This window comes from Vicia villosa, unplaced genomic scaffold (genome assembly GCF_029867415.1).
Source record: "Vicia villosa cultivar HV-30 ecotype Madison, WI unplaced genomic scaffold, Vvil1.0 ctg.000364F_1_1, whole genome shotgun sequence".
NCBI lineage: Eukaryota > Viridiplantae > Streptophyta > Magnoliopsida > Fabales > Fabaceae > Vicia > Vicia villosa.
This window is the reverse complement of record NW_026705165.1, coordinates 983,752-1,002,702: the sequence shown is the minus strand read 5'-3', so window position 1 is coordinate 1,002,702 and position 18,951 is coordinate 983,752. Positions and strand designations below refer to the sequence as shown.

Genomic DNA, 18,951 nt, shown 5'->3' with positions numbered 1-18,951 from the left:
ATCAAAGTTGGTGTAATACTGAAAAGCATAATAGATGTCTGGAATGTTATAATAAATTCTTCTACGAAAGAGTTCCATGTCAAATGTGTAATGAGTTTCAGGAGGTGCAGGAGAAGATTGTCTGTGTTTTTACCGGTCAATTTAGACACCTTAGAAAATACAACAACTAACCAAGTTGAATCTGGTCATGCTACATTGAAGAGTTGGTTGAGAAATAGTAAAGGTGAATTGTGTAAATAGTTGGGACTCTAAAAACAAAATTATCCAAAATCAGCATAATGAGATATATATTTATATACATCATTTGATTGCAACATTACAGTGTTGGAACATAGGTTCAGGGACAACGATCTATATACACCCTTTATTAATATAATTTTGTAGTTTTTACTTCTATATAGTTTTTTGACCATACTACAAAACTAACATAAAAAATTAATTTAACTAACAAAATTATAATTATGAATGAAAAAGAAAGAGAAAAAAAATGACAGTAGCTATAAACTAATGAGAGACATGCATCCAATTAAAACACATTTTTTATTTTTAAAATATTGATATGACATAGTAAATACAAAGATTTTAATTGATTGCATGTGTAATATTTATTTATTGGTTTACATTGTCCGTAAACTTTTAAACTAAAAAACAAAACACGATAAATTAAAACACTATTATTTATAGAGTTTGTAAAAGAGATAAAAAAAAGCACCAACAATATAAAATATTTTTATACTATCAACTGTCAATCAATCACATACATGTATTCCGTTAAATCACTCTTCCAATTTTAAAATACTTAACTGAATATTATACATGTAAAATTAGTTTATCTTAATCTTAATCTTAAAATATAAAAATTCAAGATTTTCATGATGGAAACCCTAGCCAAATGTCAACTCAATAATAAACCATAACCACATGTCATCTTGGTAGTAACACCAAACACAAACCACCATTAATATGTAAAATTTTATATTATTAGCTCTAAAAACTTAGTTATTTTAATAATATATATAATATTTGATTTCATTTACTTATATTTGATTAAAAATAATCAGTTGACTAATTAGGACTAGGGCCGGCTCAAACATATTAGGGGCCCTGTTCTATTTTTAATTTATAGCAAATTGCTAATAAAATAAAATATAATTTTCTCTACTTTTTTCTTCAATTTTTCTCTACTTTTTTACTCAATTTTTTTTTTTAGTAAAGAAGTATTGAGATTAAACCGTTTAAATACTTTTTATCAAAATTATTTTAACATTATAATATGACTTTACATATTAGTCTTAATTAACAAATATTTAATTAATATTTATTTTACAAATTTATAGCTATTAGTTTAAATAAATTAAAAAATATGAAAGAAAAAATTCATTAAACTTTTATACATATTATTATTGAATATATATATATATATATATATATATATATATATATATATATATATATATATATATATATATATATATATATATATATATATATATATATATATATATATATATATATATATATATATATATATATATATATATATATATATATATATATATATATATATATATATATATATATATATATGAGGAGGGATCAAATTACACCCGAAGAGTTACACCACGAGTTACACTCGTTCTATAACTACATCTCGAATTAATATTTTTTAAATTCAACCGTTGGATTGAAACATAATATCATATAGATCATACCTATAAAGTTTGAGCTTAATCTATAATGATTTACTATATCATCAAGATATCCAAATATTAACGTCAAAATGAGCATTCATATAACGTTAATTTTGATGTAATTCAATGATATAGTAAATCATTATAGATTAAGCTCAAACTCTATAGGTATGATCTATATGATATTATGTTTCAATCCAACGGTTGAATTTAAAAAATATTAATTCGAGATGTAGTTATAGAACGAGTGTAACTCGTGGTGTAACTCTTCGGGTGTAATTTGATCCCTCCTCTCTCTCTCTCTCTCTATATATATATATATATATAATTTGATCCCTCCTCTCTCTCTCTCTCTATATATATATATATATATATATATATATATATATATATATATATATATATATATATATATATATATATATATATATATATAAAATTTGCAACACAATGCATCTTAGATTAAATGCCGTTCATTGTTTTACAGTATTTTAATTTCATTTTTAGTCCCTATTAAATAAATAACATATTTTAGTCCTATAAATTTTTTATAAATGCAGTTTTAGTCCCTGCTTTTTTTTTTTTAAATTTTGAAACTATTTAATTACCCTTAAAATTTTAAATTTTTGAATTATTTTTTCATACGTGTCTAGAATATCATAAAATATTTCTTTACCAAATTATAGAATTTTTTATAATAAGAAGAATTAAATATGAATTTTTTAAATTTCAAAAGATAATAATAAAAGAAATGCAAATCTCGATTTAGATATAAATTTTGAGTTTATTTTTTTTCGAGGAACTTTTATAACATTCTCAGCATGTTTGTATAATAATGATTCAAAAATACACATGGGTTAACAGTAGGACTAAAACTACGTGCATAATAATTTTATTGGACCAAAATATGTCATTTTTTTAATAGGGACTAAAAATGAAATTTGAGGTATTTATAGGACCAAAAACATACTTAACCATTTTATATTACAACCATATGATTGATATATTTTTTATAATTTACTATTTCAATCTTAATTTTGAATTTTTATTAAAGATTCATATATTTTGCAGATTTGTAAAATGAAATGAAAGATAGTTCTTATGGCAAGAACAATTGGTTAAAATGAAATATGAGTATAACAACTAAAATCAGGAGTATCACAGGCAAATAAATTTCCTAAAAATTGAAGAAAGTAAATTGAAAAATGTTTCTCTTTCCTTATTTTTTTAAGAATTTTCTTTTTCAATCCTAATTTTAAAATTTTGTTAAAGATTTATATATTTTGCAGATTTATATAATGAAATAAAGATAGATGTTATTACACGTACAATTTTGATAATGAAATATGAGTATAACAACTAAAATCAAAAGTACCAAAGGCAAATAAATGCCATAAAATTTAAAAAAAAGTAAATTGACAAATTTTTCTCTCTCCTTAGAATGTCTTGTTTTTTATCTACCATTTATAATGGCAAGGTCGTGATTATCTTTTATGTAGTAAGAAACTTTACCATTTAATTTTTTTGGAAAAATTTCTACCATCAACACTATTTAAAATAAATAACTTATTATGTGTAATTAAATTATTATTTTATATTTTATTTGAATGATAATATATTAAATTTTTTTAATAATTAAAATCTTTAATTTAAAATAAAAAATAAATACAAAACATTTTAGGATTAGTAACCACACAACGCGCTGGTCACAATCTAGATTTTTATAATAGACAACATTTGATCTCTTTGTAAAATAAAGAGTACAAACTATTGTCATATTCCGTGGCTTAAAAATAAGAGGCATGCTATATTGACACTCTTTTTTCTACACCGTATCTTACACCATAAAATTTAACAAAAAAAAATGTAGCTGCACAAAAATCAAGACATAAATAAATTATTAAAATAGTAGAACATAGGCAATGTATGTATCTAAATACGGTGTTGACTTATGAGATGGTGTACATTTATCATTTCTCTAAAAATAAATGATTATGCAAATATACTAATCTATGAAAAACAAGTGGACAATTAATCATAAAAAATGAATTTAACGATAATAAAGAGAAGCACTATGTTATAGAACACAAAACACTCTGTTCTCGAACCTGAGATCTACCGGGAACTGCACTGCAGTATCCCATTTCATTCCCTCCAATTTTCTCCACAAAGATAACAATAATAACAGAATAAAACTCAATAGAGAAAATAACTTATCAGCTGCGTCTACACAACCCTGTTAGTTGCTACCATTTCCCGACGGTTTTGAATCATGTGGGGCACCATTGCAAATTTGAAAGAGAACTTGAACAAGATCGCACTTGGAGTTCACTGCGAAGAAGAAGACGACGAAATGCTCCGCATCTACGGCGGTGAAATCACTTCCAACGGCGAGGAATCTCGCGTCTCAGATCGCCGGAATTCTAACGGATTTGTCCGTTCCAAATCGGGAATTAGGTCGCCACTCACACATGGCATCGATCATGTATCTGTTTCTGAGGTCATTCTCACTCTCTCGAAGTTGTATTGGCTTGTGCATATATCATATATCATGTTGTTTGTTTATCACGCATTTAAGTATGATTCATATTTAATAGCTAGTAATGCTGGTGATTGTTGTTCTGCTTAGAGTTTGAAACTTAACGAGAATGGAAATGCTTCTTCAACGAACTAGGTTTTGGGTTTTAGTTCTATGAGATTAAATCATGTTAGTTATTTATGTAATTATCCAATAGTGGGTGGTTGGTGGTAGTGGGTTGTGAGTGAACTTTACCTGCATTGTTAGGAGTTTGAATCTTAGAGTTTCCTTTTTGTTGAGTGCCTTGCTTAAGCACTGTTCTTGATGATAGAGGATTATCCCATAGTTATGCTTGTGGTATTCCCATTTTCTGTTCCAGTGTCGGAAACATGAGATATTAAGAAACTGAAAAACTTAATGTCCAAGCTACTATGAAACTGACTGGCCTTGTTCAATCATTTTACTTATTTTTATTCAGTTAAACAAATAACACACCTTTCCAACTTTATCTATGCAGTGGTATAATAAAATATAAATGAAAATCTCTGGACAACATTGCCAACTTTACAATCTTCCACTTAAAATTCAGTGGAACATTCGATGGTGAAAATTTGTTATCAAATGTTGTGTTATCTGCTTATAGTAGTAAGAGGAGTGGCACTGGCAGCAACATTCCATATCACCGGATACCCTCTTTTATTAATTAACACTTGAATAGGTCCCATTGAAATATGTGGGGCTTAGATAAATTTGGTGAAATTCGTGAATTTCAACTTATAGGAGGGAGTTTATTGAAAAAAGTGTGTTAGAGAGTGTAATTAGTGCTTTAATATGGTTAAATAAAATGTCATTTTGTTACAATATTAAAAAGAGTTTCTTTTCATCTCATCCTTTCTTGTGCTTCTTATAGATAGAACAATACAAAGCAGAAATCAAGAGACTTCAATCCTCTGAAGCAGAAATTAAAGCACTGTCAGTTAATTATGCAGCTTTATTAAAAGACAAAGAGGTACAGCTATTACATTCCAACATATCTGTATTATAATATTAATCTTCACATTTTTGCTCTCTCTTGTTTTTTCATATGTTGGAACTATCTAGCATTTATACTTGTAGCACAAGTTAAGACGGGCCTGTGCATTCCTAAGGTTAAGTCCATAGGGCTCTTGTGTGAGGGGGTGTATTACTTTCACCCTACAATTCTAAGTTTTATGGCTAGTTGGTTTATGACAGTCAGCAGTCTTTATGGACTATATATGGGTCTGATTACTTTCACCTTACAATTTTAAGTGTTGAGGATAGTTGGTTTATGACAGCAGTCAGCAGTCTTTATGGACTATTTTGGGTCTGATTATTTGAAAATAAATATTTACATATGTTCTGGATTGTGTGTTTTCTAAAGTAAAGCTCTAATCATTTCCCCCCCTCTCCTTTAAAAATGGAGGACTTTTAATTTTCTTGAATACATAGTATAGTAGTATTTTATTCATTGTGATCTTAATGCTTGGCCAGCAGCAGCAATGTACCATGACGTTGATTGGTTGAAAACTTTGTGATACATTGGATGTTGGATAAAAAAAGAGAAGTTTCATTGATGTTGCAGGGTCAGATTGTTAGATTAAATAAAGAAAATGGTTCACTAAAGCAGAATCTGGAGGCTGCGAATGCTGCTCCGTATGCCTCCAGAAATGAAGTTTCTAGAGCATCTACAAGTGGCACTTCTTCAATCAAGGTAGCCTAGAGTTTGATTTTTCAGTTTTTAGAATGCAAAAACTTCTTTTATTTGCATGCCATTTTGATTTTTATATATAATATCTTGACGGGTTTCTTTATAACTTTTTTTACTTATTGATGAGTGAATTTGACAACAGATGTATGAATGCCTTCTAGGAGCTTGCAAATACAGTTGATGGAAAAATTAGGCTATCAAAAGCGGTGCAATATTCCTTAGAGATAAAAAAGCTAAAGTTAGAACTAAAGCAAGAATGTGATCAGTTGGCAAATGTTCAACTAAATTTTCGTGGTATTTTTATTTTGCATTTGAATGCCTAAATGATAATATCGTGTAAATAGAAGTTGACAAAACTCTGCCTTTTTCTTCAATTTCAGAGGAGCAGGAATTGAACAACTCTTTCCGGGAGGAGCTTAAAATGTTAAAGTTGGAAAGAGAAAAAGTGAGTTCATATTTTAGTAGATATGTAAATTTATATGATCATAGCCACCACACTACTTAATTTCAAACTTAAAAGAGCTAATTGGGATAAAGCAATAGGTGCACACATGAAATGAATGTTACAATTCTCCGTTGTTGATTCTGGGATGTCTTTTGCACTTGATAGTTTAATCATTTTGTTACTATTTTGGCGACATTACATGTTACGATGTAGTAAAACAATTGATGTAAAGCATCTGAGTAAATTGGTCTGGCTTTTAAAAAGACCTTTCAAATCATGGTTTTTATTCATTTTACTGTTAAAAGACTCGTTAGAAACTTTATCAATACTAGACCATACTGTCTCAAGATAGTTCTCTCATATATAAATAGCATTTGATGGACACAATATAATAAGATTTGGTATCAAGTTATAAACAGATGGATCAAAGGCTATCCAAATTAGATGGACGCTGTAAATTTCAATTTATATTGTTCTCTTCTAGTGTATGCTTTCTGAATTCTTAGCTTTTCTTCCTTTCTATAAAAAATAAAATAATATGCCTTGCTGTTTTGAATTCAGAAAGCTATCCAAATTGAAATTCTTCTATTTTGTCTTTATCAAATGAAATGATTGGTTTGTTATGGGAGCAGACTCTAGAATAGAACATGCATAACCTTTCCCCGTGCTTGAACATATAATTTTTCTTTCAGCTGATATATTTTTGAAACTGAGAAGGAATTTGACCTTTTTCTGGTTACACTCTATTGAAAGGAATGGTAAAAAAGCTGTTGTATTTTATTCCTCAGCTCTAGGCTGGTATATATCATGGTAATACAATAATGATATTAATTCTTTCCTTAATGGAGAATAAAGGGAAATAATACAAATAGAAATAATATATTCCAACACCCCCCCTCAAGTTGGTGCATAGATATCTATCATGCCCAACTTGTCAATCAAATGCTCAAAGGTTGGTCTTGCCAAACTTTTGGTAAGGATATCTGCAGTTTGCTGATTTGAAGTCACAAAAGGGAGACATATGATTCCAGCATCTAACTTCTCTTTTATGAAGTGTCGATCAATCTCAATATGTTTGGTTCTGTCATGTTGAACTGGGTTATGAGCTATGCTAATGACAACTTTACTGTCAGAGTATAATTTTAATGGAAGCTCAATTTTCATCTTAAGTTCTTCTAGGACTCTAAGGATCCATAACCCTTCACAAATACCTTGAGACATAGCTCTAAACTCAGCTTCTGCACTACTTCTTGCTACAACTCCTTGTTTCTTGCTCCTCCATGTCACAAGATTACCCCAAACATAAGTACAATATCCAGAGGTTGATCTTCTATCAGTGACTGAGCCTGCCCAATCAGCATCCGTGAAGATAGACACATTTCTTTCACTAGTTTTCTTAAAATGTAAGCCTTTACCAGGCTTTCCCTTCAAATATCTCAGTATCCGGTAGACTGCCTCAAGATGTTCCTCGTAAGGAGAATGCATAAATTGACTTACTACACTAACTGAGAAAGCAATATCAGGTCGGGTGTGTGACAAATAAATCAGTTTTCCAACCAACCTCTGATATCTTCTAGTGTCAACAGGAACACTACCTTCTCCCCAAAGTTTAGCATTAGGATCCATAGGGGTATCTGCAGGACGACATCCACTCATTCCTGTTTCTTTCAATAAGTCTAGAATGTATTTCTGCTGTGAAACCACAATACCCTTCTTTGACCGAGCAACCTCCATACCAAGAAAATATCGCATGGATCCTAAGTCCTTGATTTCAAAGTCTACTGCTAATTTCTCTTTTACTCTTGCCATTTCAACTGTATCGTCTCCAGTAAGGACAATATCATCAACATATACAATCAGGGCAGCCAATTTCCCATCATGGGAGAACTTTGTGAATAAGGTGTGATCAGCCTGTCCTTGAATGTACCCTTGTTTCTTCATGGACTGAGTGAACTTTTCAAACCAAGCTCTAGGAGACTGGTTTAATCCATACAAAGACTTATTTAATTTGCATACATTTGATCCAAATTTGTCTTCAAAGCCAGGAGGAATGTCCATGTATACTTCTTCTTCTAGATCGCCATTAAGAAAGGCATTTTTAATATCTAACTGATGTAGGGGCCAATCCAGGTTAGCAGCAAGAGATAAAAGAATTCTTACAGTGTTCAGTTTTGCAACAGGAGCAAATGTCTCTGAGTAGTCTATACCATAGGTCTGAGTAAATCCTTTAGCCACCAAGCGAGCCTTGTACCTTTCAATGGACCCATCTGAATTATACTTCACAGTAAACACCCATTTGCATCCAACTGTCTTCTTGTCATTCGGTAGTGTCATAACACTCCAAGTTTTGTTCTTTTCTAGAGCTTCCATCTCCTCAAGTACAGCTTCCCTCCACTTTGGAATTTCTAGAGCAACCTGTACATTTTTTGGAATTTCTACACTAGACAATTTTGAGGTGAAGGCAGACAGAGATGAAGACAAATTTGAATATGATATAAAATTGGACATGGGGTGTTTAGTACACGATCTAACAGGTTTTCTAATGGCAACAGGATCATCTATATCAGGATACAAAATACGACTTTCAGAAACAGAGATGGACTTACCTTTCCTATTCTTAGGAGGTTGATCATTCCCCGGTTCAGATTCCTGACAGTGTGGAGATGTGGACTCATCCATTCCTTTGTGGTTCTTTTTTACAAAAACCTTCCCTTTCCAAATCCCGTTTCCTAATTCAAATCTGTTTTCCTGAAGTGACTCATTATTCTGTGGCATTTCAATTAGATCATCACTATCATCGTTTTCAGGAATTTCATTGTTTTCTACATGAGAAAATGTAGGCTCAGATTCGCAAGGATCGTTACTCATAACAGGAGTAGGATTAAATAAAGAATCATGGCCATTTTCTGTTGGTGCAGAAGTATAAGTCTCAGAACTTTGTGATACAGGCAAAGATAAATTATTTAAAAAACTCATGTTCTCAATTTGAAACAAGTCTTCCTTTATATCCCCCCCTTGATGAGTGTCATCAAAAAAAGGTTTATTTTCAAAAAATGTAACATCCATAGTGACAAACATTTTTTTGGTTTTTGGATCAAAACATTTATATCCTTTTTGGGTTGGGGAGTATCCAACAAAAACACACTTTATAGCACGTGGTTCAAGTTTTCCAACATTCTTATGTTCATGAACAAAAGCTGTGCAACCAAAGATTTTTAATGTCAGATCAGTTAAAACACGAGAACTAGGAAAACATTCTTTGAAAGTATTAATCGGAGTTTGAAAATTAAGAACTTTGGAGGGCATTCTATTAATTAAATATGCAGCTGTTAAAACGGCTTCGCCCCACAAATATTTTGGTACTTTATTTGTGAAAAGTAAAGCTCTAGCAACCTCCAATAAATGTCTATTTTTCCTTTCGGCAACTCCATTTTGTTGAGGAGTATTAGGACATGAACTTTGATGTACAATCCCATTTTTTTGAAAAAAATCATCCAGGATAGTGTTAAAATATTCTTTGCCATTATCACTTCTAAAGACTTGGATATTTGTTTGAAATTGATTCTGCACCATTGTAAAAAAATTCTTTACAGCCTGACAAACATCTGATTTCCCCTTTAACAAGTACACCCAACATACTCTTGTATGGTCATCTATAAATGTGATAAACCATTTTTTGAGAGAGACTGTACTTGTACGGTTAGGGCCCCAAACATCACTGTGAAAAATAGAAAAAGGTTTTGATGGTTTATAAGGCTGTATTGAAAATTGGGAACGATGATGTTTTGCAAACTCACATGCTTCACATTTAAACGAAGAAAAGTTCTTATTATGAAATAACTTAGGAAACAAGTGTTTTAAGTAACGAAAACTAGGATGACCTAATCTTAAATGCCATGTCATAATGTTTTCATCTTTATTATTCAAAACAGAAAAAGACTCAAAACAAGAACTTATTGTTTTTGAAGGTAGTTGTGATGCAGATCCAATGTCAAGGTAGTAGAGTCCTCCACTCTCCTTAGCACTGCCAATCATCTTCCCCGAGTTCAAATCTTGAAAGACACAGTGAGATCGGAAAAAATTAGTTTGACAATTTATATCTTGGGCTAATTTACTGACGGACATTAAATTACATGATAAATTTGGAACATGAAGGACATTTTTCAGAGTTAACATTGGAGACAAGACAACTGACCCTTTACCTGCAATGGCTGAAAAAGAGCCATCTGCAATTTTTATTTTTTGGTTACCTGCACATGGACTATATGAAGAGAAAAAAATAGATTCACCTGTCATGTGATCAGAGGCACCTGAATCTACTATCCAAGTATGACTGGGACTGACACTAATAAATGCAGAATTACCTTTTGTTGCTATAGAGCAAGAAGGAGTTGGAGACTCGAGAAGTTTGTACAGTCTGTCTAGTTGTTCTGTAGTGAGTGGAAGCTGCGGTGAAGAAATTTGCTGCCCTTGATCAGAATTACTAGCCTGAAATGCCCGACCACCTTTCTTCTTCCAGTTAGGAGGTTTCCCTTTGAGCTTCCAACAGGTTTCACGCGTATGCCATTCACGCTTACAGTGGTCACACCAAGGAACTTTGTCTACCCTTTTTTCCTCGTCAAGGTTCCTAGTAGCTAAAGCTGAGCCTTCAGATTCAGAGCTTCGTGGTGTTTTGCCCATCATAATACCTTGTCGTGCCTCCTCCCTTCTTATTTCTGCAAAAGTTTCACGAAGAGTTGGCAATGGTATTTTTCCTAAAACTCTACCTCTTGCCTCATCAAGGTCTTTATTAAGCCCAGCGAGAAACATGAAGACACGATCATTTTCTTGTCTTTTGAGAAACAAAACACTATCTTCTGTACACCTCCAATTGTCATCATAACATAGATCCAACTCTTGCCAAAGGGTCAACAACTCATTGTAATAAGCAGTAACATTCATGTCCCCTTGTTTCGCATGCCATAACTTTGATTTTAAACCAAAAATTTGGGAAGAGTTTTGAATATCAGAGTATGTTTCCTTAACAGCTTCCCATACATCCTTTGCAGAAGGCAAAAACATATAAGGCTTACCTATTCTAGTTTCCATAGAGCTTACCAACCACGCAATAATCAAGGAGTTTTCAGATTTCCATTGTTGGTAAAGAGGGTCTCCTACTGCCGGTTCAGCTACTGCTACAGTTAAAAAACCCAACTTCCCTTTGCTATCCAATACCAAGCGAACTGTCTGGGCCCATTCATTATAGTTATTCCCATTCATCTTAGGAATATTGACCTTGAGGGAGTATGAGGAACCCTCTTGGTCATTGCCGCCTATATTGAAATAACTGCCATTGTTTGTGACACCCGATGTTTCGTCGCCGTTTCCGCCACCATTGCCATTTCCGCGGCCACCACCGTTACCGCGGCCGCCGCCATCACCGCGGCCACCGCCACCGCCATTATTGGATCCGGTGTAGGCAAAACCTAGAGCGGGCCAATTCGTGCCGTGATTCGCCATAGGGATTAAACGGGTATGTCAATCGGAAGCTGTTGTGGAAGTTTTACAGTAAAACCTAACCCAGAGCTCTTGATACCATATTGAAAGGAATGGTAAAAAAGCTGTTGTATTTTATTCCTCAGCTCTAGGCTGGTATATATCATGGTAATACAATAATGATATTAATTCTTTCCTTAATGGAGAATAAAGGGAAATAATACAAATAGAAATAATATATTCCAACACACTCTAAACTCTTTTATTGCATCCTTGGGCAATTGGAATCTTTGCAAGGGATCGTATACTTTTGCATTGTCATGTTCTGGATTGCACAGTTTTTGGTTAGCTAACCATATTTGATATTCTTGCTTGGAAGACATTAAAGGAGATAAGCAAAGTACAAAATGAATTGAATGAGAAAGCATCGGAAATAAAGCACCTGCAATTTGAGTTGACTAGAAGACAAAATGAGGAAGCAGGGGAGGATTTCAATAGCTTGAAAAGACTAATAAGAAACTTGGAGAAGGAAAACACCACTCTCAATGTTGGTAGATTTATGCTTTATTTAATCACAATTTAAAAAGTTTCTATTACCTTTTCACAAAAATTGATAATGTTGCCTTTCTATTATTATTTCCCAAGAAGCACTCTGATAAGATATTTTCTGCTTCTTATTAGAGGGAGAAGAATGAAGCTGAGGTCGCTCTCGAAAAAAGTAGGAAGTCTTTCACTGAAAAAATGTTGTCTGATGCTTTGCATATTCAGAAAAAGGATTCAAGCAGCATCAGTGATGTGAGCCAAAAATTTTATAGAAATATGTGCTTTACAGGCTATGATCTGAATCGTGTTAATATTTTTTCTGCTTTCCTTTTTGGGGCTGGGCGATTGGCTTTTGGTAACAGATGCCATATCATTCTGAGAGTTTTCCAGGAAAGGAAGAAATGGAAAGATCCTTACAAAAGCTAAGTGAAGACTTGAAGGAAACACAGCGGGACAGGGACAAATCATTAAAAGAATTGAGCCGCCTTAAGCAGCATTTGCTGCAAAAGGTATGATTCTTTTGGTTTATGCCTTTATTTTCTTTAGAAGAATCAATGATAAGAGGCTCGATGTTCCGATCACCTTAATGTTATATTTATATGTATATCTCAATATTATAAATTAGATAATATGTCTTTGTGACAAAATACAGTTCGACAATATTTACTTCTCCCTCCGTTACAAAATGAATGTTGCTGTTGTTCTGTGATTTTGACAGGTTTGTCGACCTATTAACTGTGATGATTTTGGCTGACATTTAGCATTTTCATTTATTTGATAATACTCTATCTACTGGGAAATATTATTTTGTCTATATTATCATCTGAGTGTAGATGAGTTCCAGTTGCATTGTCCTGGATTGGTTTAGTATATGATATCAACATGTCTGCAGTGTCAGTGATTTACTCGCTGCTTTTCATCTAGGCCTCTGAAGAAGTTGAGAAATTGGATGAGGAGAGTAAAATCATTGAAGAGCTTCATGATAGCAATAATTATTTAAGGGCTCAGATATCACATCTTGAGAGAACTCTGAAGCAAGCCATTGCAAGTCAGGAGGAACTGAAGATGGTGAACAATAATGAAATTCTTAAGTCTAGGGAAATCATTGATGACCTCAACAAAAAGCTTACAAACTGTCTGAGCATAATAGATTCTAAAAATGTTGAACTTTCAAATTTACAGACAGCTCTTGGACAGTACTATGCTGAAATTGAAGCCAAGGTATACAAACATGCCACCTTTCCCCTTTTTTATTTCTATATTAACAGAGAATCGTTGGGATGTTAATATTCCCTCTTACATTTTCATATTAACTTTTGTAAGCCCGTGTGCTTGTGTCAATAACTTTTGAGTAATTTACATGCGCTGTATTTTTATTCCTTAGGAACATTTAGAAGGGGAGTTAGCCTGGGCAAGAAAAGAAATGACTGAGCTTTCTCAGCTGTTAAAAGTATGGATCTCTCGTTTTCTAAATACAATACATGGACCATATGGACATGCTTTTATTAGAATATATGCCATTTATATTTTTTTATTTTTTAATTTCCTTGTTCTAACCTACATTCTTATCTTTTCCTTTCCTACTATTGTTTTATTGCAGATTTATGCATTATGTTTTATCTGCATTGTTCCCCCAAAATATTGCTAGAGTATTTTGATCTAGTTCTTTTTCTTAACTCAAGGACAAAAAAGTTCACTTGTTGCCATTTTTTTATTCAGTATCATGTAGATTAAATGGTTATTCTTACCAGGATGCAGATCAGAGAGCAGATATATCAATGGCTGAAAAAGAAGAAACTTTGGTCAAGCTTTCCCAATCTGAGAAAGCACAGACTGAATGGAAAAGTAGAATAAGCAAGCTTGAGGATGACAATGCCAGATTGAGGCGAGCTGTTGAGCAGAGTATGACACGGTTAAATAGAATGTCGGTGGATTCAGATTATCTTGTTGACAGGTTAACCAGCTTGTGCTCTTAGTATGTTTTTCTTGCAAAATCTGCCTGACCATGTGATTTCATTCTGATAAGCTTATGAACTCCTAGAAGGGCAACTATTGTTATTCCTTTTTTCTTATATTTTTTAAAAGGGTGATAATTGCAAATTGCAATCCTTTATACATGAATTTGAGCTGAATTTAGACTTGTGATAACTTATGTCATTTTGTTGCTACCGTATAATTTGTATTGGTTATAGTAACAGTAAACTTTTATACTAATAGAAATTGTTTTGGTTGCAGGCGCATTGTTATTAAATTACTTGTAACTTATTTCCAGAGAAATCACAGCAAAGAGGTATAACAATCTTTTATTTTTTATTTGTTTTAGTTAGATTTTGCAGGACTGGAATGGAAGCTCCATATTCTTCGTTATGCATGAAATTGTCATAGTTTTTATGTTTGCTTGTGGTTGGTTGTACAAAGGCTGGACTGGTGATTGAAAGATCAAATTCATGCGCCCAATTTTAATATTTCTTATTTAATTATCATTATTTTTAACCAAATAAATTTGTATATAGTTATTACACACCCATGGGGAGGTCTGCGACTTAAAAGGATAAGGCTGCCATAACAGGCTAGGAAACATTGATGATCAGACACATTAAATGCGATATTGTTAATATTTACTAACAGATTAATGGGAATGATTACAAAATTATATAATTTATTTGCATGTGTTTCTTCTTGCAACTTGCTATGGTTGCTTTCTTAACATGTATTAATGATGTTGATTGTATTCTTTTATCTTGTTTGTGTGAAGCCTTGGTTTTTTAGTCCTCTTAATGTTAATGATGTTGGGGACAGGTTTTAGATCTTATGGTTCGCATGCTAGGATTCTCTGTCGAGGATAAGCAAAGGATAGGTGTTGCTCAACAAGCTGCAAGCCAAGGTGTTGTTCGAGGAGTTTTTCGGATACCTGGCCGCCTGGTTGGAGGCATCTTGGGTGGAAGTTCGACTGAAGCAATGGCAACTGCAGGATCTGATAACCAGGTAATTCTTCCATCTGATTTTCCTCTGTTGTTAGTCGTGTGTACGTTATAAAATCAAACAAATGATTACTTTCCTCGTTTTGAAAGTTGTGTTGATTTTAGGAGTTTCAATGGACAATAGAGTGCCTTGGCATGAAACATCCTTCTTCCACTTTTATGACAGAGAATGCTATACAAGTTCTTCCTAGACTTTATCAACCAAAATATTACTGTTTTTTGTGTGAAAAATACTGCACTCAAATCTTGAACTTTGGTATAAAATTTTCTTATTTAATTAAGAGCTTTTTCCTTTGCAGTCCTTTGCGGATATGTGGGTTGATTTTCTTCTCAAGGAAACCGAAGAAAGAGAGAAGAGAGAAACATCAGGAAATACAGGTACAACCACTGAAAATTCACATGATAAAAGTTCAAACACTATTTCCGCTATTCCCCCTCTTCCGAACCAGAGGTTTGCATCTGTTCCCCCACTTTCCAATCCGAGGTTTGCATCTGCTTTACCAATAATTTCAAATAATCAAAACACCAGTCTTCTCCCTCCTAGCTATTTTCAGCGTCCTGAAAATTTTGGTTCCGAGTTCTCAACAGTTCCTCTTACACCATCTATTGCCAAAAGTACTGGTTCAAACCAGCTTCCAATACTGAATATAGACATTGGATCCTGCACTTAATCCAAGGTATATATATGTTTTCTTTTATTAAAATTTTGTTTCCATTGCTTTCTAGGTCTCATCATTCTCGTGTGCATTTATGTATATAGTTTTGTAAAAGAACTATACTGTTGTAGATGTTCTAATAATATCATTCTATCTCTTCAATTCATTCATGTTATACTAAAACCAGTTTATGACTATAATAGATTCTCCACTTCGGAATGCATATTTATTTTGACAAAATGTTTCATGTGCATATACAATATTAATCAAACCTTATGGTACTGAATTGAGCAAATGTTATCATAATCATCATCCAATTTAGTATTACTTGGACGTGGATAGAAAACATCCCATAAAGTTGTGTGGAATCTGGCTGAGGCTGAGGTGGTTATTATACACCAAATAAAAAAAGTAGAATGATTCGGTTGGTTTACTCATAAACGTGAGTTGAGTCGACTTGGCTTACTTTTTGGTGAGATACAGAAAATCTACAATATAGAACTTAACCATGCCCCATAGATTAGGCCATTCACGAAGTCACAAAGCTTCCATAATCATTCTACTACACTTGCTTACAATATCTAAGATCAACCTAACTCTTTCCTTATCGTTTTCATACCTAGGTTTATCTAATAAATCCTAGTAATTCTTATTTAATCTTGATGATCCTTAAGTTATACTCAATCTAAAATCATCTTATTGTTTTCTTTGTTAATCCATGTCTAGATTTTATCTATAATCCTTACAACATTTAGAGTTTTTACATCCATACACGATGTTAACCAACCATTACCTAGTCTCATTCTTAAGCATATGGTTCTTACTTGATTTATAACAATTCTTGATCTCACATTACCTTTGTTTCTAAGTCATTTCTCATTGATAATTAAGCATAAGATCATTACATTAGCCTCAGGATCATTACTTATTTTAAACTAGAGTTTTTTTTTTTGGGGGGCATAAAATTAGGTTTTTAGGAATTTTAGAGGTCATGATTCAACTAAGGAATTGCCTTAATTCGAATAAAAAATTTAGGGGGTATAATTCTAACTGTATGAATCGATTGATGCACCTCTCTGATTTGATTCTAGAGTGAAAAATGATCATGATTCGGTTCATATCTTTCCTGAATCGATTCAAAAGTGCAAAAACTCATAAATTCCTATTTTTACACTTCCAAGCCATGATCATACTAATACTCTCTAACCGTCATGGATTAAAACATACATATTCCTAGCTCATAATGCATCTAATCTACAGAATTTCTCAACACATACAAGATCAACTATCTTAGGACTTGTCAGTTGTCATACCTTGCTTCTGAATTCTGATACTAAGGTAAGAACGATGAAAATGAACTCTAATGATCCTACCATCACAATTGCAAGATGATGAAATTCTTCCTAGATGAAAATGAACTCTAATGATCCTACCATCACAATTGCAAGATGTTGAAATTTTTCCTAGTGCATGCAACGTGCATAATTTCTTCCTCTCCTTTCAAACTTGAGCAGTCCATTTTTGTCAAGAACCTTATACTTGAAAATTTTCTATTCGAGTAAATTACACTTCTCTCTCCCAAAAGATACTCATATTACGATACTCTCCCGATTAGTGTTAAAATACACTCTCCCCTCTCCTCTTATATACTTAAAGCTAAAAAATTTAGAACTTTTGAGTTTAAAAGTGATTTTACACTCCAATTTGTTGTTCCACTCATTTTTACATAAATATATTAAAACTAAACACGTGATCTTGTAAACAACTTTAACCAAACACGTTTTCTAAAACTTACAACAAAACATGCTAAACTAAACTAAATTATGTTAAAATCAACTAAAATTTTTAGAACTTTTGAGTTTAAAAGAGATTTTACACTCCAATTTGTTGTTTCACTCATTTTTACATAAATATATTAAAACTAAATTAATTATGCTAAACTAAACTAAATTATGTTAAAATCAATTTTATCAAAATTAATTATGCCCACCTGAAAATTTTCTATTCGAGTAAAATACACTTCTTTCTCCCAAAAGATACTCATATTACTATACTCTCTCAATTGGTGTTAAAATACACTCTCCCCTCTCCTCTTATATAGAGCATGTTACATTTCTCTCTCTTAAGAGATTGGTGTTAAAATACACTCTCCCCTCTCCTCTTATATAGAGGATGTTACATTTCTCTCTCTTAAGAGTTGGTCATTGATTCTGCCTTTAAAAATACACTCCAATTTGTTGTTCCACTCATTTTTACATAAATATATTAAAACTAAATTATGTTAAAATCAATTTTTATCAAAATTAATTATGCCCACCATAAATCATCCAAACTCAAACTTAGTCTATTTTCACTTAAAAAATAAAAGATACATTGAAAAAAATAAAAAGAAGATAATGAGAACTTGTCTAATGATTGGCAACCTTTGTTAAATTAAATTACAATTAAGAGTATTATTAATATGAAGAAAGTAAAGCCTACTATCTCATGCTTCTGGTTCAAAAATAAAGAGGTGGAAAAATGATTCCACCAAATTAGATATAAAATTTTACTTACCCGTATAGCAAATTTTTAAGAATGTTATGTTATATATTTATCAAACATATTTTCTAAAACTTACAAGAAGGTTTATTTGTTATTTCTAGAAGTTGTTCCTCAACTAACACCCCTAAATAAAATAAATATTAAAATAAAGTAACAATGTAAGAAATACAAACTTCATTGCCCATATAGCATTCTTGTAAACAACTTTAACCAAACACGTTTTCTAAAACTTACAACAAAACATGTTTTCAAAACATACAAGGAAGGTCCCTTTTATTTCTAGAAAGTTATTTCCCAACTATTACACATACATCCCTAAATAAAATAGATTTTAGTTTAAAGTTAACAGTGTAATTTTTAGAATAAAAT

General features: G+C 32.1%; 1 protein-coding gene across 1 annotated transcript; it reads left to right on the top strand.

The window, feature by feature from the left end:
- The first annotated feature begins 3,775 nt into the window (after positions 1-3,775).
- Positions 3,776-17,673, top strand: LOC131627491 (golgin candidate 3-like). Its single transcript, XM_058898344.1, has 14 exons — positions 3,776-4,191; positions 5,120-5,218; positions 5,813-5,941; positions 6,100-6,232; positions 6,319-6,383; positions 12,238-12,405; positions 12,540-12,653; positions 12,764-12,910; positions 13,326-13,622; positions 13,786-13,851; positions 14,153-14,355; positions 14,637-14,691; positions 15,201-15,386; positions 15,682-17,673. The coding sequence occupies exons 1-14, from the start codon at positions 3,964-3,966 to the stop codon at positions 16,051-16,053; spliced, it is 2,262 nt and encodes a 753-aa protein (XP_058754327.1). The 5' UTR covers positions 3,776-3,963; the 3' UTR covers positions 16,054-17,673.
- The last annotated feature ends 1,278 nt before the right edge of the window (positions 17,674-18,951 follow it).